Source organism: Silurus meridionalis, chromosome 24 (assembly GCF_014805685.1).
Source record: "Silurus meridionalis isolate SWU-2019-XX chromosome 24, ASM1480568v1, whole genome shotgun sequence".
NCBI classification, from domain to species: domain Eukaryota; kingdom Metazoa; phylum Chordata; class Actinopteri; order Siluriformes; family Siluridae; genus Silurus; species Silurus meridionalis.
Genome location: NC_060907.1, coordinates 18504299 through 18531404, shown reverse-complemented (window position 1 = coordinate 18531404; position 27106 = coordinate 18504299). Strand labels below are relative to the sequence as shown.

The window sequence follows — 27106 nt, the reverse complement described above, 5'->3', positions numbered from 1 at the left end:
GCTAAATGGTTGGAGAAATAATAATAAAAAGAAAACCCAACAACAATTTTTTTGCGTAAGTATGACTAATGTTAACGTGCTATTTTCTTGAGGTACGTAAAAATCTTTCTGACTTAACACTCAAATCATTGCTTTGGGAGTTTGATCCAACTTGGCAGAAATGCCCCAAATCTATCAAATTGTGAGGGGATCTCATGTGCGCAGCCCTCTTCGAGTTACTAGGCAAGCTTTTTCTCGATCGGATTTTAGATCAGTACTTTTTGACTGGGCCTTTTCCTAAAGCGTTTCTCTCTTTCCTCTAAAGCGATTCAATCAAAAGTCTTAACGCACAGCTTGCAGGTTTTGTCCTGAAAATAGTTTTGCTTTTTCGAGATACTCATGATGCTTTCTAACTTTACTAGTCATAGCGAAAAAGTGTAACAGCTGCATAGTGTGATGCCGCCAACACCATGCTTCACAGCAGGTCGGCTAATAAGCTGTTCCTTAATATATATTTTTTTTTAGAATTACACAAAACATTTTCACAAGGTGATTTAGGTGGGATAAGGTACACTGTACGCAGGGCCATTTCTATATAAACATATACTGGCAGGGGGCGCTCACTGGTGCCTCCCCTAGCTGTTTGTGTGATAGGGGACGGCCTTGTTTGCCTATACCTAGAACACCTGTTTTTTTTTGGACCTCCCTAATGTACTGTGAATTATTGGTAAACCGGGAAACGTCGCAAACTGATACTACAAAGTTTGAGGTCGTAATTGTAGGAGGTCTTTGGAAGCGGTGGAATGAAATTTTTCCTTCAATTGAACTGAGACCCAAACCTATCTGCCCCTGCCTGTCCACAAAGCCAGCTCCATGAAGATATGTTACTGAGCTCCAACCCTATTGAACACCCTATTAAGGCTCTCCAGGCCTCCTCACCTCACCTACATCAGTACTTGACTTTACAAAAGCCCTTGTGGCTGAATGAGTCCAAATCTCTTGATTTGCATGGATTGGCCTACAGTAGAAGCTCTTGATTGGCTATAGAGCTGCAACTCTATTGAACACCTGTGGGATGAATGCTGGAACACTGAGTGCACCCCAAGGCCTGCTCACCTCACCTATATCAGTATCTCCAATACAAGCACAATGCAAAATCGAGTTTTTAGAAGAGTGGGTTTTACCGCGAATGGGGGCCGATTATGGAATGGGGGGGTTCAAAAAGCTCAGAGTTATTAGACGGGAAGCATTTTGGGGTTATACGATTGGGGTAATTCAAGTGGAAATTTGGTAGCCCAGTGGTTATGATGTTGGCCTTAGGGTTGGAAGGTCATGGGTCCGAAAGCCCTTGAGGAAATGCCCTCAACTGCTTATTTAAAAGTCGCTCTGAAAAAGAGAGTCTTTCACATGCCATAAATGTAAATGGATTAGATGTTTAAGGGCTTTCATCTAGACATACTAAACCCTAGCCCAGATATTTGAATAATAGTATTATGTGTTTGGGTGTTGAAAAAGAAGGACAGATGAAGATATTAGGTAATGCTGAGAGAAGGCTTCAGAGTGGTATAGATTATAAAGGAAAAGGGGAGCAATTACTTGTCCCCTGGGATACCTCACTTATCACGTAATCAGTCTCTGTCCATGTCCGATGGTACCCCTGGAAGATGTTCCTGAACGAGGGTGAGACCAGAAAGATTTGTGTGTACCTCCTGAGGTACCCGGAGAAGACTTGTCTGAGGCGTGTCGACAGGGCCGTCTCAGTGGAGTGGAAGCCAGACTGCTTGGGATGAGTACACGTCTTTCTGTGGAGGAGGAAAGACAGTACATTCAAGAACACACACACACACACACACTTTAACAAACACTCACTCTGCAGTTGAGTGGTCTGGGACAAGGGGGGTCTCCAGGCAATATCTGTTTTATCTTGTGTGTGTGTGTCCGTGTGTGTGTGTTGTGTGTGCGTGTGTGTGTGCCCGTTAGCTGAATTCGGTCTCAGAGCAGCAGTGAGACAATTTGTTTTTCATCAGACATGAAATGAGTGTGTAATTCAGAATCAGGACTTTTCACTTCTCATTCTCCAAACACGCGCACACACTCGCGCAGAACTTGTGTGTGTTGTGACGAGAATTGAAAGGTCAGCGCGAAAGCGAGGCGCGCACTCTTTTCAGCGGAAGCGAGTTCGACCCGAAGGGAACTTCATTTAGTTTATCCCTTTATTTCATTCCGAATGGGTTTTGAAATTCCCTTTTCTCCAACTTTAAAGCTCCTAATGGCTTTAACATGTTGATTTCTGGAACCGGCTGCGTTCCAAATCAGACCCTAACCTCATCACCAGGCTGCCTTTCTGAACTCATTTCATATAACGTTTGAAAGGGATAAAGGAATTAGGGAAGGAAGGAGAAAGAAAAAAATGAGAAAGGAACAGGGAAATAAAAAGTGAGAAACAAAGGAAGGAAGGAAGGAACAAAGGATGCAAGAAAGGAAGGAAGGAAGAAAGGAAGAAAGGAAAAGAGAGGAAGAAAGGAAGGAAAATAATGCGATAGGAAGGAAGGAATGAAGGAAGGGAGGAGATAGGATCAAAAAATGTAAGAAAAGTAAAAAACAGAGAAGGAAAAGGAATTGATGGACAGATAGACGAACGGAAAAATGGGACAAATGGAATCAAGGACATAAAGGTAGAAAAAAGGGGAGTCAAAATGAAAATAATAGTAAGAAAAAAAGTGGTGGCCCATGGAGGAAACATTGGCCCCCTAGATGAAAGGATTCCAGTAAATCTCCAAATGTAACTGGAAGCGAACGTGACATTCAGTTGAAAAAAGGAATGTAGGAGTTTACACACACTCATTGTTGAGGTGCCACACACTCCAGTACATGACCTTTCACCCCACAGTGTGTGTGAGACTGTGAGTCAGTTTGAGACATGAACATGCAGGGTTGGACGAGTAATCCATCTGAGAGCGCCACTGAGAGGTGGAGAAAGGGTTCGGAGTGAGAGTGCTTCAGCACACGCTTTAAGGGATTAAAGCGCTGATACTGTGTGTGTGTGTGTGTGTGTGTGTGTGTGTGTGTGTGTGTGTGTGTGTGTGGGATTAAAGAACTGATATTCGTTTTATCAGGAAGTGAAATGACAACCGACTGAAACAAACTGAAAAAGAGGATTAAATAAAGAAAGGCGCACACGCTCCGTTTGAGACACAACCGAACGCGACCTGCTTCGTTTTTTTTTTTTTTTTCCGTTTCTAATTTCCGCCTGCAGATTTCGGTTTCCTCCCCAAGCACAAATATCACATTCTCATCCGGGCAGGAATCCATCAGCGGCGCTTTACAGCTCGATGTCCGCCGTAATCAGCAGCCCGCTGTTAGAGGAAATCTGCAATACAAAGCTAAATGAGGAGATGTTTTATGTTTATAGATATCATTATTTAGAATTTGAAATGTATCTTCAAATGAGAGGGCAGAGCTTTAGGGGCAAGCCTTCATCCGGAGGCAATTAAAAGAGGAGTAGAAGAAGGGAAGATGGGCATAAAGGAAGTAAAGGCAAAGAAGAAAATGGCAATGAAAGGAAGGACCTAAATGGAAATATGAGGAGAAGGGATGAAAACAACTAAAGAAGGAAGAAAGGAAGAAAGAAAGAAAGGAAGAAAGAAAGAAAGAAAGAAAAATGAACCAGGGGGAAAAAACAGGATTAAAGGAAAATATAAAAAAGGAAAGGATGCATGGATGGATAGATGAATGAATAGAAGAAAGAAAGAAAGGAAGAAAGAAAGAAAGAAAAAAGAAAGAATATGGTAAAACAGAGGATGCAAGAAAAAGAAGAGATGGATGGATTGATGGATGGATTTTTGGAAAATTGAGGGGATATATTTAGGGATGGGTCAAAATTCTAAGTTAAAAAAAAAGAAAGGAAGATGGCTGGTTGGATGGATGATTGAAAAATAAGGGAAATAATCTAATGATGGGTCAAAATGAAAGAAAGAAAGAAAGAAAGAAAGAAAGAAAGAAAGAAAGAAAGAAAGAAAGAAAGAAAGAAAGAAAGAAAGAGATGGATGGATGGATGGATGGATGGATGGATGGGTGAATAGATGGATTGAAAAATGGGAGGAAATATCTATTGATGGGTCAAAAAGTAAGAAAAGAGAAAGAAAGAAAGAAGAAAGAAAGAAAGAAAGAAAGAAAGAAAGAAAGAAAGAAAGAAAGAAAGAAAGCTAATTGGGTAAAACATAGGATACAAGAAAAGAAAAGATTCATGGATAGATTAATGGATGGAAAAATTGTGGGGGATCTATTGAGGGATGGGTCAAAATAAAAGGAGAAAGGAAAAAAAAGAAAGAATGAATAATGAAGGGCAACAAGAGATGTAAAGAAAAATGAATAAAAGAGGAAAAAGTAAAAAGAAACAAGTGAAGTTCAGGAAGGAAAGAAGGAAACAAAACAGTTAGAATGAAGAAGAAGAAGGATAAAAAAGAAAACAGAAGATATGGTAACTTAAGATGCTTAAGCTCCGCCCCTTTTCTGGCTGTAAACTGTATTTTTCTGATGTTTCTTTCTCTCTCTCTCTCTCTCTCTCTCTCTCTCTCTCTCTCTCTCTCTCTCTCTCTCTCTCGACCACTCACACGGCGTCTGAAGCTCATTACGGCTGACGCGATTAAACCGGAGGAAAATTCAAGGCTCGCGTTTCGACGAAACAAAAAACCCTGCAGCCGCGTCAACCTTTCTACTGATAATATTGAAGACTCCCTGAACCGTAGTGCTCAGAAAGGCGGCGGGTTGATGAGGTTAGAGCCTGATTTGGAACGCAGCCGGTCAGACACCGGGTGAGAGATAAAAGGCGTTAAAGCCATTAGGAGCTTTAAAGATGGAGAAAAGGGAATTTAAAAATCCATTGGAAATGAAATCGAGAAATAAATGAAGTTTCCTTCTGGGGTTGAGCGAAGAACTCGCTTCCTCTAAGCAAGTGGGCACTTCAGCAGACAATAAAAAATTGAGACGGTGAGGGAGAGACCGAGAGAAGAGAGAGAGAACTAAAGACAGTTAAAAGACAGATGTATGGGGGACAAAACGGTGAATAAAATGAACAAAGGGTTCAGAGATGTGGACAAAAGTGTTTAATTTTTTAAATTTTTCTTTTAAATCCCAGATGATTTGGAATAAATATGACAGGGAGACAGACAGCTGGGGACGATAGACTTTTGATAAAAGACAGATATTGATCTCAAAGAGACAGACGGGTGAGATAAAAGACTTTTAAGATAAAAGACAGATATAGGTCCTTGAAAGACAGAAAGCTGGGGACAAAAAGTCAGATGAAAGACAGCTATTGATTTCAAAGAGACAGACAGGTGTCTCTTCTAAATAAAAGACAAATATGGGTCTGGGGTCAAAAGAGTCAGTTAATAGACAGATATTCATTTTAAAAAGACAGACAGGTGTCTCTTTGAGATAAAAGACAGATGTAGGTCCCTGAAAGACAGACAGCTAGGGACAAAAAAATTAGTTGAAAGATCTCAAAGAAAGAGACAGGTGTCTATTTGAGATAAAAGACGGATATCGGTCTTTAAGCGACGGACAGCAGGGGACAAAGAGTCAGATAAAAAAGAAATATAGGTTCATGAAAGACAGACAGCTGGGGACAAACAAAGTCAGATAAAAGACAAATAATGATCTCAGTGAAAGAGACTGGTGTCTCTTTGAGATAAAAGACGGATATAGGTCTTTGAGGGACAGACAGGTATATATAGGTCCATGAAAGGCTGGGGAAAAAATAAGATATACAGTAGGTCTCTAATAGACAGACAGTTAGGGACAAAAGAGTCAGATAAAAGACAGATATTGATCTCAAAGAGATAGACAGCAGGGGACAAATGACTTGGATAAAAGACAAATTATAGGTCCCGGAAAGACAGACAGCTAGAGACAAACAGAGCTCAGGCAGACAGACAGTTGGGACAAACAAGTCATATAAAAGAAAGAGAGAGAGCTTTCTTTTTTTCTTTGCAGAGGAGAGACAGCAGAGGAAAAGACAGCTTGGGACAAAAGAAAAACAGAAGACAATTTAAGAATTAATTGAGAAATATAGAGGAATGAAAGACACAAATGAAAAGGGCTGAGGGACAAAAAACAGACAGGGACAAAAAAAGATAGATACTGTGAGAAGACAGATGGATAGGAGATGGAAAAAGGACAGACGGAATGATAGCCATGAAACAAAAGTATCCTAGACAGACAGAATGTAGACACGTCTTAGACGGACAGCTAGTACAAAACGGTTGGACAAAAACTACACACATATCGAAAGATAGACAGGTGAGAAAAAGAAGAGATAATAGATAGATAAAGAGTGAAGAGAGAGACAGACAGCGGGTAACGAATGGGAGGGATAATCGACTGATGTGTGTGTGATTTGGGACAGAGCCATTGATCACTTCCTGTTTACACTGAATCCCAGTCTACATTTTTATTTCTCTTTCATGCACTTGTGTGTGTGTGTGTGTGTGTGTGTGTGTGTGTGTGTGTGTGTGTGTGTGTGTGTGGTCCCACAGCACTATGTTAATCACTAAAAAATAAAGCTTATTGTCCATGAAATAGTTTGAGAAAAGAGCAGACAGACAGAGAGTTTACACTCCATTACTCCTCCAGAGGAGGAGAGGAGAGACAGACAGCCTGGAAGGAGAGAGAGAGTGAGATAGTGAGATAGAGAGAGTGTGAGAGTGTGAGAGAGAGTCAAGGACAAGATGCAGAGAGACACAAAGCCAATGAACCAGATATAAGCGAATGTGATGGATACAGAGAGAGAAGGAAGATAGTCTAGAGTATAGTAGTGTCCCTATGTAGTGTACATTTGAGTATTGTTGGACAGTAAAGACTCTATGTAGTCTTCCTAGACAGTAGGGACCTTATGTAGTTTTCCTATGCAGTGTTCATTTAAATATTGTTGGACAGTAGGGACCTTATTTATTCTTCCTATGTAGTGTACATTTGAGTATTGTTGGACAGTAGAGTCCCTACAGTAGTGTCCCTATGTAGTGTACATTTGAGTATTGTTGGACAATAGGGACTCTATGTAGTCTTGCTATGTAGTGTACATTTGAGCATTGTTGGACAGTATGGACTCTATGTAGTGTACATTTGAGTATTGTTGGACAGTAGGGACCTTATGTAGTCTTCCTATGCAGTGTACATTTGAGTATTGTTGGACAGTAGGGACCTTATGTAGTCTTCCTATGTAGTGTACATTTGAGTATTGCTGGACAGTAGGGACTCTATGTAGTCTTCCTATGTAGTGTACATTTGAGTGTTGTTGGACAGTAGGGACCTTATTTAGTCTTCCTATGCAGTGTACATTTGAGTATTGTTAGACAGTAGGGACTCTATGTAATCTTCCTATGCAGTGTACATTTGAGCATTGTTGGACAGTAGGGACCTTATGTAGTGTACATTTGAGTATTGTTGGACAGTAGGGACTCTATGTAGTCTTCCTATGTAGTGTACATTTGAGTGTTGTTGGACAGTAGGGACCTTATGTAGTCTTCCTATGCAGTGTACATTTGAGTATTGTTGGACAGTAGGGACTCTATGTAGTCTTCCTATGTAGTGTACATTTGAGTATTGTTGGACAGTAGGGACCTTATGTAGTCTTCCTACGTAGTGTACATTTGAGTATTGCTGGACAGTAGAGTCCCTACTGTAGTGCCCCTATGTAGTGTACATGATGGAGTTAGCATACAGTGTCCCTCAGTGTGGCGTTTGTAAGCTTCTGCAGCTGATCTGTGTTTCCGCCTGAAAGCTTGATCTGAAACCTTCAGAGTCTGTAGCACGGCAATGAAAAGAAGAGTTTATCCTGAAATCGATGGCGTTTAAACAAGTGTAGCATAACCACGGCCGTGCTGCGGGAGAGACAGAGAGGGAGAAGGAGATGGAGATGGAGATGGAGAGGGAGATGGAGAGGGAGAGGGAGACGGAGAGAGGAAGAGATCCAGTTTAATAAATGCGGTTAAATAGTGTTTGAATGGGAAGTGTGCGGCTAGCGCAGGAAAGCGCACAAACATGCCGAGTTGGTTATTGTGGCCGTAACGTAGAATATTTTCATCTGATGCAATACGGAGAAACACAACTAACAACTCCGACAAGTATTTCACTCGACTGTTGCAATAGCAACGGAAACTTTTTTTTGTTTTAACGCCCTCAGAGACTTCGCAGAACATGTAATTTTAAACCAATAAAGCAAATAATTTATGCAGAACGCTAAATAGGTCTTAATGTGTTGCCTGAGAAATGAAACAAACGACCTCTTAGGAACGCTAGCTGTGGCTAACACACAACATACTCTAGCTAGAGCGGCTAGTTTGACAAGGTAACTGCTTGCTGCGCTTTTTTTGTACTAAAACGTTTGCTAGTTAGTTGTTTGATTTTAGCACGGAATAACATCGCTAGCAAATCTCTGGCGCTTCAGATATCAGCTAGTTGTCAAATCGGTGTGAACTTAGCAAATCGGCTTATCGTGCCTTAGCGGTAACTTTTCCTCAGTGGCAACCTTGGATACTGGCTAATGTGGGAAAACAGGAAAATAGGACGAATGCTAAGTAACTAGCGAAATATTTAGCTTCTAGCCTGGGACAGGTCATCTCTCATCGAACCCTGGCTTAAAAGAAAGTGTGAGCATCCTGAACCCTCTGAAGTTTTGTGGGGAAGTTAGCGTAGGGACATGGTAGCATATGGCGCAGCCGGATTCTGGGACTTTTCTCGCGTCTCGATTGGAGGCATTTCATTCAGGTCTGAATCTCAGCGGGGAGTGAGTAAGGGGATGTGGGACTGGAATGAGGAAGTCCAGATGGCAGATGCATCATCAAGCCACATTTCCGCTTCATCACACCGGACTTGGTATGGAAAAGATCGTTCACATCTGTTCTGGTCGGAATCATTTGTGTTACATGTTAAAACACACACACACACACACACACACACACACACGCGTTATACAAGACGCTATAGGGAGAGTAGTGTAATAAAATCGACCGTGTCCTTGTGCTAAATAATAATAACAAAGAAGGAGAAAACCTCACAGTGAAGCTCTGAAGAAGGTGAAGAAGATCTGACTCCAACATTGTTAACTCTCGTGTGTGTGTGTGTGTGTGTGTGTGTGTGTGTGTGATGGAGAATCGATGGTGATGTATTTGCGGTGACTGGGAGAAAAGAGAAGAGTGTGTGTGAGTTTATTAGTGAATTAACGGGCAGATCAGGTTTCTGTTCCTCTGCGGTTCCTGAGCGATCCATCATTCCATCTGCCTCATGATGAACGCTTTATCAGCTTAATGCTGACACACACACACACACACACACACAGAGTTGTATTTCTGTCATAGAAACTGACCGACCAATTAAAAAGCAGGGTTTGATCACATGACCATCAGTTTTTATATATATATATATATATATATATATATATATATATATATATATATATATATATATATACTCTGTTCAGCAGGACTTACAGCAAATGGCTCTCATTTGCATATAGGGCCATAAGACACGCCCACATTTCCATATAGCGCCAAGCCATACCCACATTTGCAGAGATTCCATTCATGGCCCCATATAAAGCAGTCCAAATTTCCATATATGCGCATAAAAAGATGCTACATTACCATTTATGGCATAAAGGCTTCGCTATTATTATTCTTTCCATATATGGAAATAAACCATATATGGACTGAAACAAACATTTGTATACGAGGATTTAAACCACACATGTACTTAATTCGAAACACGCCTTCTTATTACCATATTTACCTCACAACGTTCCCTTATTTGACCTCATGCTATTTTTTTTTCGAACCACAACCACTCAGAAGCGTCCACTCATTCCTCAAGCTTTCATTCTTTTTTTCTGCCTTAGCATTATCAGATTCGCTAACTGCTCTCTAAAACAAGTGACCTAGCATCGCTATGAGCAGCTATAATCGCTACACAACTTTACCAAAGTACGTTACTTGCTAGTTAGCAACCGTCAATAAATACGTCATTGCGGGGGCTAAATTTTACCTACAGGCTTGAGATTAACGTGCTAATCACTGGGATATTCATTTCTCGCTGCAGGCTGCTCTGTTTCAGGGTTGGACAGAACACACATCACACACACACACACACACACACACACACACACACACACACACAGATTTAAACTCAGCCACTCAGCACATTTTAATGTCACCGCACATTTAATTCACGTTTCATTTCCCACACAGCACAGGCGCGTAATCACCGTCTTAATGAATAAACATGGCTCCTGTGCACTTTCTGTCAAAAACCAAGTACAAAAGTCAACGCACGTCTCATTGATTAGCCGATATACGTATAAACATAAGCAGGGGACCCCGTAGCACCACATTAGTTTGCTAACGTGGTTTAATTTTCTAACAGCAAGCTAGTCATACAGTTCATTTGTTTTTTACCATCGGTTCTACATTTACAGAATTCAGTGTCTGGGACAGAGGCTACCGATTTTGTTCCTGAATAATAACAATAGCTAGCTGGCGCTTTGGAAAAGAACCTTTAAACTAGTGGCATTTAAATGTTGTCCATCAATACTAGCCCTAAAAAGTGAGCGCTAGGGACACTGCCTAGGCATAAATGCTAACAATGTAGCATTATTATAAACCAGTTAGTCAAGCTAAGCAGCTACCTAGCACTTTACTGAGCTAGATTTAAACCTCATTGCCTGAAAATCTAATAGTGTGTTAGCTGAGGTAATGTATATGTTTATGTATATGCCAGCAAGACTGTTATTGTTTTTATTGTGTTATTAGTGCAAGAAATCTCAGGAACAAGATTGTATACAGAGCCCTGGAGAAATCAGGCACACACACATACACATCATTGTTTTCAGTTTAGTGTATATCCTCAGGATGCAAATGTATGCAAATGAAAGCATATTTATCTTTGGGTGACTGATACGGGGCGTCGCTAATTAATGATGTCACAGCAAGCTGAAACGCATCGTTAGATCCAGTTGGTGTTTCTTTTGGTTGTTGTGCAATCGGGCCAAAAGCTGTGGGTGTAATAAAATGTGTGTGTGTGTGTGTGTGTGTGTGTGTGTGTGTGTTATACAGGTGAGCACCTACGTGTGTGTTCTCAGGAGTACACGTGCTGCGGGGTGGAGATGGAGGACCTACTCGCGCATCGCAGTAAAGCCGATCTCGAACGACTAATGGAGGAGAGCAGTGTCACCCTGAGGAACGTCTTCACCACCAAACACAGGAAGTTTGACGGTAAGACGCAGGAAGTCTTGTTTCAGGGTGTTCTTGCTTTTAATGGTCTTAGCATTGATTTGATGTTGTAGCGTTCGTGTTAGCGGCTGTTAACCTGCATCATGTGGACATTAGTAAACATTAGCGTTAGCATTTACATTTCGGTGTGTGCGTGTATCTTTGAGTGGCCGGCATTTTGATTAGGGTTGATCTGTATGCTAACTCCGCCCCCACATTCTGAAATTTGAACCCTCTTATTTCTCCTTTATATAATCAATCGACTTTTCCAACCTCCCTGACTCCTTAGAATCCACTTATCTTCCTATCAACCGCATCACTTGACTCCACCCATTGTCCTGTTCTCCCCACCTCACTGACCCGGGTCATTTTCCTAACTTTCTGACAACCCAGAATCCGTTCTTTTTATCTAATTACCCCATCGGTCCGTCCAGTTCTCTCCACCCCATTGACCCTAGCCATTTTCCTACTTTTCCACCCCTCAGAATTTGCTTATCTTCTGATTTGCCCCATAACTCGACTCCACCCTTCGTCCTGTTCTCCCAACCCCATTGACACCAGCCATGTTCCTACATTTCTGACCCCTCAGAATCCGCTCAGCTTCCTATTTAAACCATCACTCCACCCTTTTTTTTTTTTCCACCCACCCCACTGACTCTGCCCATGTGGCCATTCACACTCACCCTTACGTCTCTCATCTGTGTACATCTTCCTAAAGAATGAATGAGGAGCAGATCTGGAAGAATCACTAAATGTAAAAATAATAGGGTGTGTGTGTGTGTGTGTGTGTGGCTTTCTTTAACATCATGGTTATATCCCAGAGTATTTGAACTGGCAGTGTGTGTTCCTTTTTAGGCCTCTGAGTACTTTAACTTAGACCTGCTTACACACCTACGAGATAATCCTGCAGCTGTGTGTGTGTGTGTGTGTGTGTGTGTGTGTGTGTGTTTGTGTGTTTGTGTGAGTGTATACATGTTTGTGTGAGAGAGAATGAGAGAGCCAGAGAGAGAGAGAGATAAGGTTGCCCTAATTCCAGTGACAGCCCTGACCCGAGGCGGTGAAGTGTGATGTGCACATAAAACCTTTTGGATTCTATAGAGAGCTTTGTGTTAGCAAAGGAGACACTGACTAAAAAACTCTGACAGGAGCTGAACACTGCAGAGGATTGGGTTTGATTAAAATTCTGTGGAATTAGAAATGACAAGTGTGAACAGTTCGGTGAGGCGTCGGCAGAACTCGATCTGGTTGAGCACTAGCCTCAAATGTCTTGCTAATTAGAGGCGACGGCTCGCGAAAGCATCGAAAGGTTCTAAAACACAACAACTATGCGGATAGTATTACGAAAGTTTTCGTGCGGATGATATAGATTTGAAAGAAAACACACACACGCTCTGCAGTTGAGGTTCGTGGTAGCCATGATTGAATTAGCAAGCCATTTCCTCATATTAGAAGGATGGTTTAGGCCACTTAAACCCATTGAACCTGGCAATACCTCAGCAAGGGAATTAATCGTTTAATCTTATTGCCCCACTCAAATCCTACGTCTCACTCTAACCCCAAATCTTACTCCACCTACTACACCAGTCCAACCTCTTTGTCAAATTCTAGGTCACTGGGACTTCTAGCCCTGTCCATCATTCTAATCCAACCTCTCAATTTCCTCTTAACCCCAACCCCCCACCCACACTTTTACTTTTACTCCTACTTGCCCCTTCTTATTCTTTCGTCTGCTTCCGTTAGGGGTCGCCACAGCGGAATATCCGTCTCATACTACTCTGTCCTCTACATCTGCCTCTTTCAAACCAGCCACCTGCATGTCTTCCTTCACCACAACCATAAACCTCCTTCTTGGTCTTCCTCTGTTCCTCCTTCCTGGTGGCTCCATCCTCAGCATTCTCCTCCCGATGTACCCCATGTCCCTTCTCTGCCCATGTCCAAACAATCTCCCTTTGGTCTCTCTCACTTTGTCCCCAAAATGTTCTATATGCACTGTCCTTCTAATAAACTCGTTTCTAATCCTGCCCATCCATGTCACTCCAAATTACTTGCCCAACCCTTCCTAAATCAAACTTAAACTCTACTCGTCAAACTACCATTACTATACATATCTCTTATGCTAACTCTGCCTCATACTGCAATCCAGTTCCTACACTCTTGGCTATCTAGCCTTGGCCATCATCCTTATTCCTACCCACAATCCAATCTAATCCCACCTCACCAGTCATTCTTGCCCCTTCCCTTACTCTCACCTGCCTAAAAAGCATTACTGCGTGACTCCTTTCTCTTCAAATATGTCCAAAGGACTGACCTAAAGACAAACATTCTGCCTAATAGCTTAATGCATTTGTTGTGAGATCATCTTCAATATGCAAACCAGAAAAGTGATTATCAAAGATGCCTAGAGAAAATAGGATTGCTAGAAGACTCATCGATCATTCTTGTTGCTTAAAACACACACAGACACACACACATGTGAGTGCATGCACACAGAGTTTATCATAGTGATAGGCCCAGCAGGTTTGACATCTAATCCTCGGAAAGCCCTTCAGCTCGGCAGGTGAGTATCGATTGGGCGGTTTGTGCTCTCTCAGCCACAGCAACGTCAATGATGGATTCCTCACTCCCTGGATGAAGCAAGGATGAACACATGAACTCTATCTTTTCTCATGCACACCACGGATGCACTCACTGAAGCCGGGTTAAAACCGCAAAACGTTCCGCCTGATTTTATACCTGATTTACCTGAACAAAGAGAAACAGATTATGTTTTCGATCGGGCAAACAAATGAATGGCAAAGATGGCCTGATAGTGTGTAAGGAACAAGAATGTAGGTAGGCATGATCTAATGGGAAAGAATGGTGTGAGAGGGTAAACAAGTACTGTTATAGATCATGTAACATGTCAGACATTAAACAATTGTTGTTACATGTGACTAGATGGTGTAAGAGGGTAAAGAAGGAAAGTTACAGGTGATCAGATGGTGTAAGAGGGTAAGATAGGGTAGTTAAAGGTGATCAGATGGTGTAAGAGGGTAAAGAAGAGTGGTTACATGTGATCAGATGGTGTAAGAGGGTAAAAGAGGGTAGTTACAGGAGATCAGATGGTGTAAGATGGTAAAAAAGAGTAGTTACAGGTGATCAGATGGTGTAAGAGGGTAAAAGAGGGTAGTTACAGGTGATCAGATGGTGTAAGAGGATAGCTACAGGTGATCAGATGGTGAAAGAGGGTGAAGGAGGGTAGTTACAGAGGATCAGATGGTGTAAGAGGGGAAGAAGTATAGTTACAGGTGATCAGATGGTGTAAAAGGGTAAAAGTGGGTAGCCACAGGTGATCAGATGGTGTAAGAGGGTGAAAGCGTGTAGGTACAGATGATCAGATGATGTTAAAGGGGCAAAAAGTGGAAATACAGATAATTTGATGATGTGAGAGGGTAAAGATATGTGGGTACTGATGATCAGATGTTATGGAAAGGTAAAAAAGAATGGGCAGAATTGATAATATGGTGTGACAAAGCATAAAAAGTAAATAGCATAGCCTTGTGCAAGTGTATGTCAGAATGATATAATGGTGTGGCAGGTACCCTTAGGTTGGTGTACAGATGTTCCAGTAGTGTGTGAGGGTAAGAGTGTAGGTATAGATGATCAGATGATCTCAGTGGATAAGTAAATGTGTGGGTCCTGGTGATCAGAGGCTGTCAGATGGTAAATAAGTATATGTATAGATTGTATGATAGTGTTAGATGGTAAACAAATATAGGCACAGATGATTCAGTAATGTAAAGCAGAAAAAACACAGATGATCAAATGGTCTAAGGGGAGAATTAAGTGTAGGTATAAGTGCTCCAATAGTGTGGTAGGGTAAACAAGTGTAGTTATGGCTGATCTTTAGGGGTGTGAGGGTAGACAAGTGTAGGGACAGGTGATCTGAGGGGGTAAGAGGATAAAACAAGTATAGGCACAGATAACCAGGTCACCTGAAAGGGTATATGTGTTTTTGAGTTTTGGTATTGATAATTTAATTGTGCGAGAGTGTATTTGAGTTTGGGTATTGTTAATTTGAATGTACAGAGAGTGTATATAAGTGTAGGTATTGATAATTTGATGGTGTAATAGGGTAAGAGTGTGGGTGTAGAACCTTTTGTAGGAGGGCATATGAGGGTAGGTAAATTTTTTGGTGTTGCGAGATGGTAAACAGGTAAATTGAGTAAAATCTTGGTCTCCCAGCAAAGGCAACAGTACTCATTTACACTACACATTCCAACAATCCTGCTGTAAGTGCATGTTAATGACAGATGTTTTGCACTTTTTCAGGAGAAGCCACCACATGCCTCTAGAAGCCCTTCAGCAGAGAATGATTTTATACATAAACCTCTGTGAAGGTGCGAAATAATTTCTGAGTATATAAATGTATTTTTTTTTTTAAAAAGCCCCTCGTTTTAGCATATGAAAGCCTGAGAGAGCATGCATGTTAAGTGGCACTAAGCTTCCCAGCGCTGTGAGTGTGTGTGAGTTAATTGTCTGAGCAAGCTTTGAGAGGAGAGCACTCTGGGTAGGTGATGACGTCCCTCTCCCAACCGCACCCCCTCAGCACTTCAGCACGAGAAGGCTGTCGAGTGTCAGTACATGCTAAGGATGTTTATATAAGTGCTTTATATGATGGAGGTGAAGGAGACAAAAGTGGAGTCAACAAGCAAAATAATAAAACACTTTCTCTAGTATTATGGGCTACACGACAATATATGACATCGAACACCACAGCAAGTAATAGACTGTTAAGTATCTAAGGAGGAAAGAAAGAATGCACAAGTGGAAAAATCAAGATGAATGACTGGTCAGCTGATGTCACAGCTATTATGACATCAGTTCAATTTAAAATTTTGTAGGTTTGTGTTCCAGTTGTTTTGCCTTAAAAGACTCTGACTCACTGTTGAATGTGTTTTTATGCATAGAACTACCCCCCGGCTGGTCACATGAACCACTTCAGCTTGCTTGTCTGCGCATTTGATAATGGTGGTCTTTGCTAGCACATTACCCTTGCTTTTGATTCCATAAGTTTAGTCCCACGCATTCTTCACATGGTGTGTGGGAGCAGTGCTGAATCACCGGACTGTTTACATCACAATCCCTTCAGCCATATGAGTGGGGTTCATAACTGACTCCATACTCATTTTAAAGGAGCAGGTCAGAAGTTAAAAGTGAAGGCCACTGGTAAATGGGGAGTTGTGAAAATTAGAGGCAACCAGTTTTATATATATTGTTGGCAAAGGTAATGTATAGGCTCAGTTGCAAAAGCAGTCCTTTGTAAGGGAAGGAAGGTAAGTGTGACTGGAAGGTAAGTGTGACTGAGGTCATTGGTTTGCACTATGGAAAGAAAACGGCTCTTAGTAAATTAGACTTCCTGTTTCCTGTGAAGACGTAGTAGTGCAGTGGTTGAGGCTCTGGGTTACTGATTGAAAGGTTGGGGGTTCAAGCCTCAATGCTGCCCTTGAATAAGGACCTAAGCCATTTCTGATTCATGGGCACTGTATTATGGCTGACCCTACACTGTCACAAGTTGGGATATGTGAAGAAGGATTTTCACTGTAGTGTATATGTGACAAATAAAAGCCACAAGGCACAACATTTAGGGAAAATGGTAGATTAGTGGTTAAGGCATTGGGATTGGCACCAAAAGTCAGGAGTACAAATCCCAGCCAAAGCAAGCTTCCATATCGGGACATGAAGAACAAAAAACAAAAAAATGAAGAAAATATAATAGTTCTGTTGTCATTTAAAGCGAAAATTACTATTGCATGCCATTTTCAGCATCTAAACATTTGTAAAACATGACAAACTAGTAATTGTTGCTTGAGAATGAACTGAATGAATGAATTGAATGAGAATCTGCTGAGTCACGGATGTCAGTTCGGTGAATTGATGCATGCTGTGCGTTCAGTTCTCTTTTAATCAAGAAGAGAAGGGAGGAACAGCACACTTAAAATAGTACTCTAGTACTAGTACCCTTAATTACATAATTTCCCTAAACACACCCTCTGACCACACCCTCTAACCACACCCTTTGACAACTCCCTCTAACCACACCTTTTAACCACACCTTCTTACCATATACCTCATTCTAACTTAAATCTACTCTAACCCCACACTCATTCTAACCCCACACTCACTCCATCCCAGATATTGTCTCAAAGCAGCTTTACAGAATTTAACAGTTAAGGTGAATGGTGTGTATTTATCCCTGATGAGCAGCCATGGTAACTGCAGCAAGGAAAAACTCCCTTCAATGTTATGAGGAAGAAACCTTGAGAGGAACCAGACTCAAAAGAGGAACCCATCCTCATTTGGGTGATATCAAGAGTGTGATTATGTCTTTAAACAATTCAGAGCACTGGAGTGTAAGATTATGAGTAATGTTCTTTCTACAGTCTTTTACAGTCATTTGTGGTTATAAAACTAGGAGCTACTGAGCAACTCATAAAAAAGCTCAACATTAGCGATCATCACAGATCCACCGGCTTCTCCATGCCAGAGCCTTTAAACAATCAAGAAGGTCCAGTATCCAAACTCCACATGAGGTGGTATCCAATTGGCGCTGGTATGTCTCTAGATGGTTTGAGATGTTCGCGGGTTCGGCATCTTCTTCTTTAAAGGTCCACAATCTTTATGAGGTGGGACTTGACTGGAGCTGGAGCAACCTCAGGATGCCTCGGGATGGGTAGAGAAAGAGAAGCAGTGGAGAGGGATTAGCGTAGCTGTTGTTTATGATAATAACAAGCACACTACCACTCACACTACCACCACTTCTTTTCAATCAATACCACTCACTCTAATCTTGAGATTAACTCTAAGCCCACCCCTAACTTACCCCACACGTACTGCAACTCTACACCCAACCATACCCCTTACATTAACCCCACACCGAATCCAATTCTACCCCCAACCAAACCAAATACACCAACTCCACACTTACTCCAACTCTACCCCCAACTCTACCTGTCGATTAACTGTTTTCTAGGTATATTTGCCCCCTAGCCCGAGCGACAAACTCAAGAAATAAACTCTAGACACATGCACATGTCTTGGCTGATCGACTTCATTCGGGGCTAGGGGGACGTTGTTTGGCCGAGGCTTCACTTTTAGGTGTTCCGGTTCAGTTTGCTGCCATCTGTGCCTAATTTTACGAGCACATTTCCTCCGAGTGCAAAAGAGTCGGTGTCAATTAATTTCAATTAAAATGCCCTTCTGGCTGTGGGAACATAACACAGAGACTCAAACACAAACAATTCATGCCTCACATTTTAGCAGCAGGATTTTTGAAGGTACTGAAGGCTTCTTGGTCAAGAGTGGAGCAGAAAATAAAACACATGTTCCTAAGTTCCATCAACTTGATTCTGGTGAAGGTTTCTGAACATCAAGCTCCTTGGATTGCTAAAGCAGCTTCTTGGTTCATGAAAGAAATAATACTTTTGGTGAAAAAGTCTGACTTTCTGGGAAATATATCTTGGTTCTTAACAGAAGATTATGTTTACAAAGTTAACAACATAAACACACTTCTGAAAACAATTCTGGGTTTCTGAGTTCCAGAAATGTTCTGTGATTCCTCAAAAACTTTCCCAGTTCCTCATGAAATTCCAAAAGTATCTGAACAGTTTATAGCTTGTAAGTGCCCAAATTTACATGCAAAAAGTTACTGGACCTTTTTCTTTTTCCAAGTTCTGTGGAAGTTCCTCACATCCTAAAATCATTCAACCATTCCATAAAATTGTTTAAGTTTGTATATTCCAGAGTTCTGAAAAAGGATTCTGGGTTCCTGTCAAAATTACAAAAAAGGTTCTCCAGATTCCTTTAAATGTCCCCAAAATCTTGAATATCGATTAAATGTTCCAGTTTTTCAAAAAAATAAGGATTCTGGCTTCCTGACAATGTTCTTTGGTTCCTAACAAAGTCCTTGGATTCCAGTCGACGTTCCTGGCTTCTTGGAAAATCTATAAGATTCCTAAAAATGGTGTATCGCTTGTATGTTCCTCAGTTCCCAAAAAGGGATTCTGGTTTCCCGACAATGTTTCGGAGTTACTAACAATGTTCTCTGGTTTCTGTAGAAGTTCCTGGCATCCTGGAAAAATGTACAACTGTTTCTAAAAGTAGTTTATAGCTTAAATGTTCCTGTTTTTTATAAAATGTTTCTGGTTTGCTTACAATTTTTCTTAGTTTGTAACAACATTTTTGGCTTCCTGTAGTAATCCTGGAATCCTGAAAAACGTTCAACCATTCCTGAAAATAGTTAATGACCTGTACCTTCCTGAGTTCTGAAAAAGGATTCTGGATTCTGGAGAATGTTTTTAGTGTTTAGTTGCTAGCAAAGTCCTTGGGTTCCTGTAGAACTGTTCCAAATTTGTATTACTTGAATGTTCCTGACAGTGTTTTTTTTAGTTTTTGTACAAAGTCATTGGATTCCTGTGGATGTTGAATTACTTCCTAAAAAATTCTCAACATTCTTAAAGAATGATTTTAGGTTCTTGAGTGTCTAAATAAGTATTCTGGGATCCTGGCAAGGTTTCTGAGTTCCTAACAAAGTCCTTGGGCTCGTGTAGAAGTTCCTGGTATTTTGAAAATATTCAACCATTTCTGAAACTGGTTTATGGCTTGAACATTCTGAAAAAGGATTCTGGGTTCTTGACATGTTCATTTCATTTCATGTAGAACTTTTCAAAATCCTGAAAATGTACAACTGTTCCTAAAAATGGTTTATATCTTGATATCTGTTTTTCAAGAAACGATTTCCTGACAGCGTTTTTCAGTTCTTAGGAAAGTTCTTGGGTTTGTGTAGAAGTTTCTGGTATCCTGAACAAATTGAACCATTTCTGAAACTGGTTTATGGCTTGAACATTCTGAAAAAGGATTCTGGGTTCTTGACATGTTCATTGGTATCCTGAACTTCTCAAAATCCTAAAAATGTACAACTGTTTCTAAAAATGGTTTATATCTTGATATCTGTTTTTCAAGAAACGATTTCCTGACAGTGTTCTTCAGTTCTTGACAAAGTTCTTGGGATCCTGTAGAAGTTTCTGGAATCTTGAAAACATTAACCCATTCCTGAAACTGGATTATAGCTTGTATGTTCCTGAGTTCCAAAAAAGGATTCTGGGTTCCTGGCAATTTTTGAAAATTCTTTACAAAGTACTTGGATTCCTGTGGAAGTTCATGGATATGATAAAGTTTATTTATTTAGGTTCCTGAGTTTCTGAATAGGGATTCTTGGTTCCTGACAATGTTCCTTAGTTCTTGAAGTCCGTTCCGTCCAGATCCTGGTTGCCTAAAAAAGTTTAAATATATTCTGGGAAAAAAAAAAGGTTCTTGGTCTCTGTTAATGTCTCTTTTTAATGTCAGACTTTTTTTATATTTTGTATAAAGATGTTATTATTTAAATATAATAATAAATCAGGCTGTATTCTAGAAAATGTTCTTTAGTTCCTTGAAAAGTTTGTCAGGTCCAGAGAAAGAAACACATCTAATTACATGTATTGTAGATAAAGTATGTGGTTTTTAATATTTTAGTAAAAAAAAAAAAAGTGGACATGTAATTTAGGACATGTCCACTGTCACCATAGCAACCATGTGAATAGAGAAAAGACAGCAGTTGTGTTTCTGTTGCTCTAAACATTGATGCCGAAATTGGCTTTTTTATTGAAACCTGAAGCACAGGTCACTCTAATACACACACATACACATACACACACACACACACACACACACACACACACAGTGTACTTCCTGGAATCGGTGATGAATTATTAAGCTTTGTTGTGATGGAGTGATGGGAGCTAAAGTGAGTGGAGCGATAGAGGACGATCTCAGCGGAGACTTCACCTCCATCACATCACTCCCTGTCTGTTTCTCTCTCTCTCTCTCTCTCTCTCTCTCTCTCTTTCCGCAGATCAGTCTGTAGCGCCGCCACTGCCATTTTATTTATTTAAAGCCCTTTTCATTCATCTCCATCCTCCATCTCTCATTTTAATTTTACTGCTCAATCCTTCCTTCATTTCTGATGCGCGCTACAGACACATGAGCTGTCAGTCTGTGCTTCAGCATTTCACATCTGTGCACATCTGGGCCTAAATATCCGGCACTAACACGCAAATGAATCAAGGGGTAGGAAGGAACGAATATGTCGAAATGGTGACACTCTAGAAGTGTCAGAAAAGATGGAAGTAGGAAGAACAATAAGAAAGAAAAGGAGACATGAAAAAAGGTTAACTGTTCAACATTGTAATTTGTGTTGTCAAAAGAAAGAAGGGAAGAATGGAAGGAATGGAAGCCAGATGCAATTATAGAGGGATATAAGAAAAATATGTATACTGTGTATGCACAGTTATTGGTTATTAGAAAAAAAAGAAAGAGAAGAAAAGGAGACAAAGAAATTATAAAAGAATGAAGGAAGGATTGAAGGAAAGGAAGGAATTTGAGGAAATGGTAACTATGCATGTTTTAGCGAAGCAGAAAGAACAGAATGAAAGGAACGAAAGCATGAAAAGAGGTAAGAAAGAAATGGTGGAAAAAGGTACAATTAAAGGAGGGATATAAAGCAAAAATATACAGTATATATGGAATATATTAAGTAAATGTTGTTAGAAAGAAAGAAAGAAAGAAAGAAAGAAAGAAAGAAAGAAAGAAAGAAGGAAAAGATAAGAAAAAGTAAGATGAAAAGAAAAGAAAAGAAAAGATAAGAAATGAAAAATTATAATATTCAAGAAAAAGAAAAGAAACAACAACAACAAAGAAAGTAAAGAAAGAAAGTAAGAAAGAAAGTAAAGAAAGAAAGTAAGAAAGAAAGAAAGAAAAGAAAAAGAAAGAAGAAAGGAAGGAACGAACCAACAGTTAAAATTCCAAAAAATAGATAGATTTAAAAATATAGACAGAAAGATCAAGAGAAAGAGAGAGAGAGAGAGAGAGAGAGAGAGAGAGAGAAATAGAAAATAGATAAAGGGATGAACAAAAATTCAAATGAATGAAGCAAAGCAAAGCAAATACAAAGAACATGTAAGACAGAACAGACAATTCTAAAAAAAGAGAGAGAGAGATTCTCTAGTAAGAGACCAAAGTGAGATATTTCAGTGTGAGATTCTCCAAAGGAACTTACTCTAGATGCTCCAGATGGAGATACTCTATAGTGAGACGTTTTAGAACGAGATGCTCTAGAAGAAGACACTACAAAGGAAGAGGATCCAGACCATGTTCCAGAGCGAGATGTTTCAGATTGAGATGTTTCAAAAGAAGACACTCCAGAGGGAGATCCTCCAGAATGAGATGGTCCAGACACTATAAACACAAGACTCTCACCTCAGCACTGGGGTGTTATGTGTTATTGAGAAGAAGATGTGGTCAGAATCCAGAGCAGGAGCCACACAGTGAGACTTCAAACAGTGTTTAATTAAGCAGTGGCTAAATCAGCGCTAATGGCTAATAATACTGCGTTCTAATCACTCTGTGCTGTGGACACACACACACACACACACACACACACACACACACACACACACACACACACACACACACTCTCTCACACACACTGCTCACTGTAAACCTCATCCTGTGTGTCTTTATGCTACGTTTAGGGCTCACACTGTCACACACACAGACACACACACACACACACACACACACAACAGGCAGAACATTTTGCATTAATATCAGACTGCGAGTTCAGCTGCCAATCATCCAAAGAGATTAACACCTTCACATCCCCGCATCTAGAACTGAGCGGTCGAGGAAGGGATAGAAAAAAAAAAAAGAATAAGGCTAAAGTGAAAAAAATATGAATGGAGGAAAGAAGATTGAAAAAGAGAATATTTTACACAACTTAGGTGAAGAATTTAAGAATGAGAATGAAGGAAAATCTGATGTGTGAAAGAAAGAAAGAAAGAAAGAAAGAAAGAAAGAAAGAAAGAAAGAAAGAGAAAAAATGGATGGATGGATGGATGGATGGATGGATGGATGGATGGATGGATGGATGGATGGCTAAATATTTACGGGATGGGTAAAAGGATAAGAAAGGAAAAAGAAAGAAAGAAAGAGAAAGAAAGAAAGAAAGAAAGAAAGAAAGAAAGAAAGAAAGAAAGAAAGAAAGAAAGTGTATAATATGTGTATAAACAGTGTAGCATTTCGCTGACTGCGACTTGAATGGAAGCATCTGATTGGCTGCAATAACACCCACTAATGACATAATCTCCTCATTTCAGTGTGTTTCAGGGGAAAAAGTTTCATTTGAAGCTGCTTAATATTTCAGTGTGAAGTTTATAGAAACTGAAAACCTAAAGTTCAGGTCCCCGTGGAACAGAGAGAGAGACAGAGACAGACGGAGAGAAAACAGTGTGAGGAAAAATAAAACTTGTTGTTGAGTTGATCTGGGATTTGGGCAGTTTGAGTTTGTGTTGTTGATGTTTGTAGAGTAGGTAAAGGACAAAAATGAGCGAATAAGGACTCGGCGTCCAGCAGCTGGACAAAAGGACGAAATGAATGTTAAATTAGTGCATAAACAAGTCGTTTCCTTTCCCCCCCGCGAGACGCTCATATAAATGCAAAGCGAAGCGTAGCCTCGCGGAGTCCGGGTGACCCTTCGTCATTAGCGCACGCCTGAGCACCGCTTTGTTTGGCGTGACGAATGCTGACTTCATCGCCGGCCCCCTCAAGAATCAAAGCTAATCTCAGCTCATTAAAGCCCGCTGGATTCATTAGCGCAGAACGCAGCCACCAGCATCCCGCAGGACCCCCACACACCCCGCGCCCTGCTAGCGCACTAATTTAGGAGCATGCTTGGCGCGTTAACAAGGCTAGAATCAAAGTATCTGAGTTGAGAGGATTGTTAATTATGGCTTCAATTAAGTGGCGCTAGAATGGTTTTGCTGCGAAGGAACAAGTTTTGTCCGTTTTCTACAAGCAGGAGAATGGAATCCAAATCAGAACACAACAAAGAGAAGAAAAGGCCAATTACCAACAGTTCCAGCCCTTTTCTCATTAAATTAGAATGGCTAACTAAAAATTAGTATAATAAATCTATCACATATTGACTCTGAGCTAAATGCTGCGAAAAGCTGGTAATTGCGCGCGAGTGGCCGCTCGACGTCGATCATATGATCTCTTTGACACGGACAAAGCAGCCATTTGCAAATCCAAAGCAGCAGAAAGAACGAGTTTCATTTATTCAGGAAGAACGAGGGGAACGCAACCTCAGGTAATAAAAAAAGAAAGAAAGAATTTAGGGATGGGTCAAATGGAAAGTTCCATAATAAAGGCTACTTCCCAGTAGGGGGACATAGTGAACATTGGTACTTCCTGGTACTTGTGGGATTTTTCGCTATAAAAGCCGACGACCTGATTAGCATCCTGACTAGCGACATGGTGATTGATTAGCGTGTGTCGGCCATTTTAGATTTGCTCCTTCAAGTTTACGTTCAAATCAATTTTGTTTGTTCTTGGCAAATTAGACTAAATGTAAACATTGAGAAGCTAATTACAAAATATTTTTTATACATTTTTTTATTGGGGAAATGGCCACCATTTTGGATCGAGTCCACTGAAAGAAGGAGGTTTCCCTGGTATCAAGAAAAGGTTCTTACTCTTATCTCTATAAAAACATAATGGAATCCTTGGTGCTAAAAAGTCCTAGGAATGGATTCAATCTGCAGGAAAGATCGAGCAGCCATTTTTTTTTTTTTTTTTTTTTTTTTTCAAGGAAACCCTGAACCTTTATACTGTCCTCAAGCCACACAATGTCACCCAGTCGCAGTGGCAGCCTTGTAATTTTATCTCTGTAATATTTCCTGTCAGTTGTTACAACGCGAGCCACTCGGGCGCCATTTCTTTCCCCCCGCTGATGGTCAGAGAGGTCTGGCTGACGAGTCTGGACCGATAACCTAAGCGTCTGCGTGCAGATCTGTCATCCTGTCCTCCGGCTGTCTCCCGTTTTCTCTTTCTCTCGCTCTTTTAACATCTCTTTTAAAAAACGTCATCCTTAATTAGCGTGCAGCTGTCTGTCCGTCTAGCATATCGATCAAGAAGACGAGAGAACATGCTGTTAATACTCATGAGAGAGTGTGTGTGTGTGTGTGTGTGTGTGTGTGGGTGGGGTGGGGGGCGGGGTGATTTAGATGTTTCAAACCTTTCCTTCAGCTCCATGGCATCTCTGAGAATCGCGAAACAGCACGTCCACCCGATTTGCTAACATTGTTATGTCTAACTGGAAGCAGCAATTAAGGAGGCCAAGCACTGCATATTTTGAAGCAGTTAACCACCGATTCCCAACTGTGAGCTCGGGTTTCGGCGATGATGTCATTCAAAGGACATCGTTCCTGGTCCACAATAACCCTATCCGATGCTCGTTTTTGGAAAAAACGAACGCTCACCGAAGAGCCGATGCCTGAAGACTGTTTAAAAAGTTCAACGTTGTGGCTGAACATCGATACGTAATTCACAAAAACACGATTCGGTACGGTCCAAATGTGAAACCTAAAATCGCTCGGTGTTTATCATTAAACGTTGACGTTTCTTTTTATGAACATTTGTCAACAACGGTTTACATTTTTAACACAATTTGAAAAAATAATAATTTATGCCGACCTGGATAAATATTATATATCATGATATTGAATGCAAATGAAATATCCAAAAAAATCTAATAAAATAAATAAAATGAATGCGATATCCTTTTTTAATTATTTTGATTAAATCAAGTAATCTATGGAAAAGACATCACTACTTGGAGAATTATCACTACTAACATGTCAATTATGCTAATTCTAGCTGGGTGGCTAGCCAATAAGGATTCATTATCGAATTAGCAAATCCAGGAGTTGTGCTAACAATCATGTAAGCATTTTGTTCATTTTGATATCATTCCATAGCAAACATGGATGTAGCTAATTTAAAAGCATTAGCCTAGCAGCTAGCTAACATATGCGCATTATCTGTTTTAAGGCCAATCTATTTGGTTAGCAAAACGTTTTCTGTGTTACTGCTAAGTTTTTTTTAGAAGGCTAGTTAACCAAAGATTAGTTATGCTGTAAAGGTAACAAATTTAGGTTCGCAAAAGCATTTGATAAATTTCACAGCTCTAAGGAAGGTTTCTAGAACATTCCTGAAGCATTTTGTAAGTAACAGACTATAATTACAGCTGATGTTTGCAAACATTGCGAGAATGCTATTTCTGACCTCCTGACCTTCTAGAATCAATATATAATATGTTCGATTAGCATAAATGTATCTTACTATCTATCTATTTTAGAATTATTAGCTGGTGGACCACTCAATTCAATGACTAGCTAAGTTTGTGGAGATTCGTATGTGCGTTTATGAAGATCTCATTCTACATTTAGTCTGTTAATTTGGTGTTAGAAGAACCTCCACTCTTCTGTTAAAAGGTTCTAATAGATATTTGGAGTGTGTTTGTGGAGATTTTGTGGAGATTCATCAAGCGACAAGTGTGTTAGTAAAGTCAGGTACTGATGTAGGTGAGGTTCATCCCTGAAGTGTTCGTTAGGGTTGGAGCTCTATAGCAGGAGATCTTCCACACACTTTCAAACTTTCAATCAGATCTTTAGAGAGCTGGCTTTGTGAACAGATGCATCGTTCTGCTGGAACAAGTTTGGGTTCTTATTGAAGCAAATGGACAATTCAGTCCCGAAAGAAAGAAAGAAAGAAAGAAAGAAAGAAAGAAAGAAAGAAAGAAAACATGAAATTTTGGAAAATATCCTCAAAAGTAAAAGTGAAGGAAGGAAGGAAGGAAGGAAGGAAGGAAGAAAGGTAGGAAGGAAGAAAGGAAGGAAGAAAGGAGAAAAGATAAAGAAAAAAGAAATATGTGGTGAAAGAAAGAA

At 40.3% G+C, this 27106-nt stretch overlaps 1 protein-coding gene across 2 annotated transcripts in view; it reads left to right on the top strand.

The window, feature by feature from the left end:
- Nucleotides 1-27106, top strand: part of gpc6a (glypican 6a) — a 155976-nt gene that overhangs the window by 20095 nt on the left and 108775 nt on the right. For both annotated transcript variants that reach the window (XM_046837834.1, XM_046837832.1), the window contains exon 2: nucleotides 11088-11246. In XM_046837834.1, the coding sequence (XP_046693790.1) occupies nucleotides 11088-11246 (159 nt within the window). The remainder of the gene's footprint in view (nucleotides 1-11087; nucleotides 11247-27106) is intronic.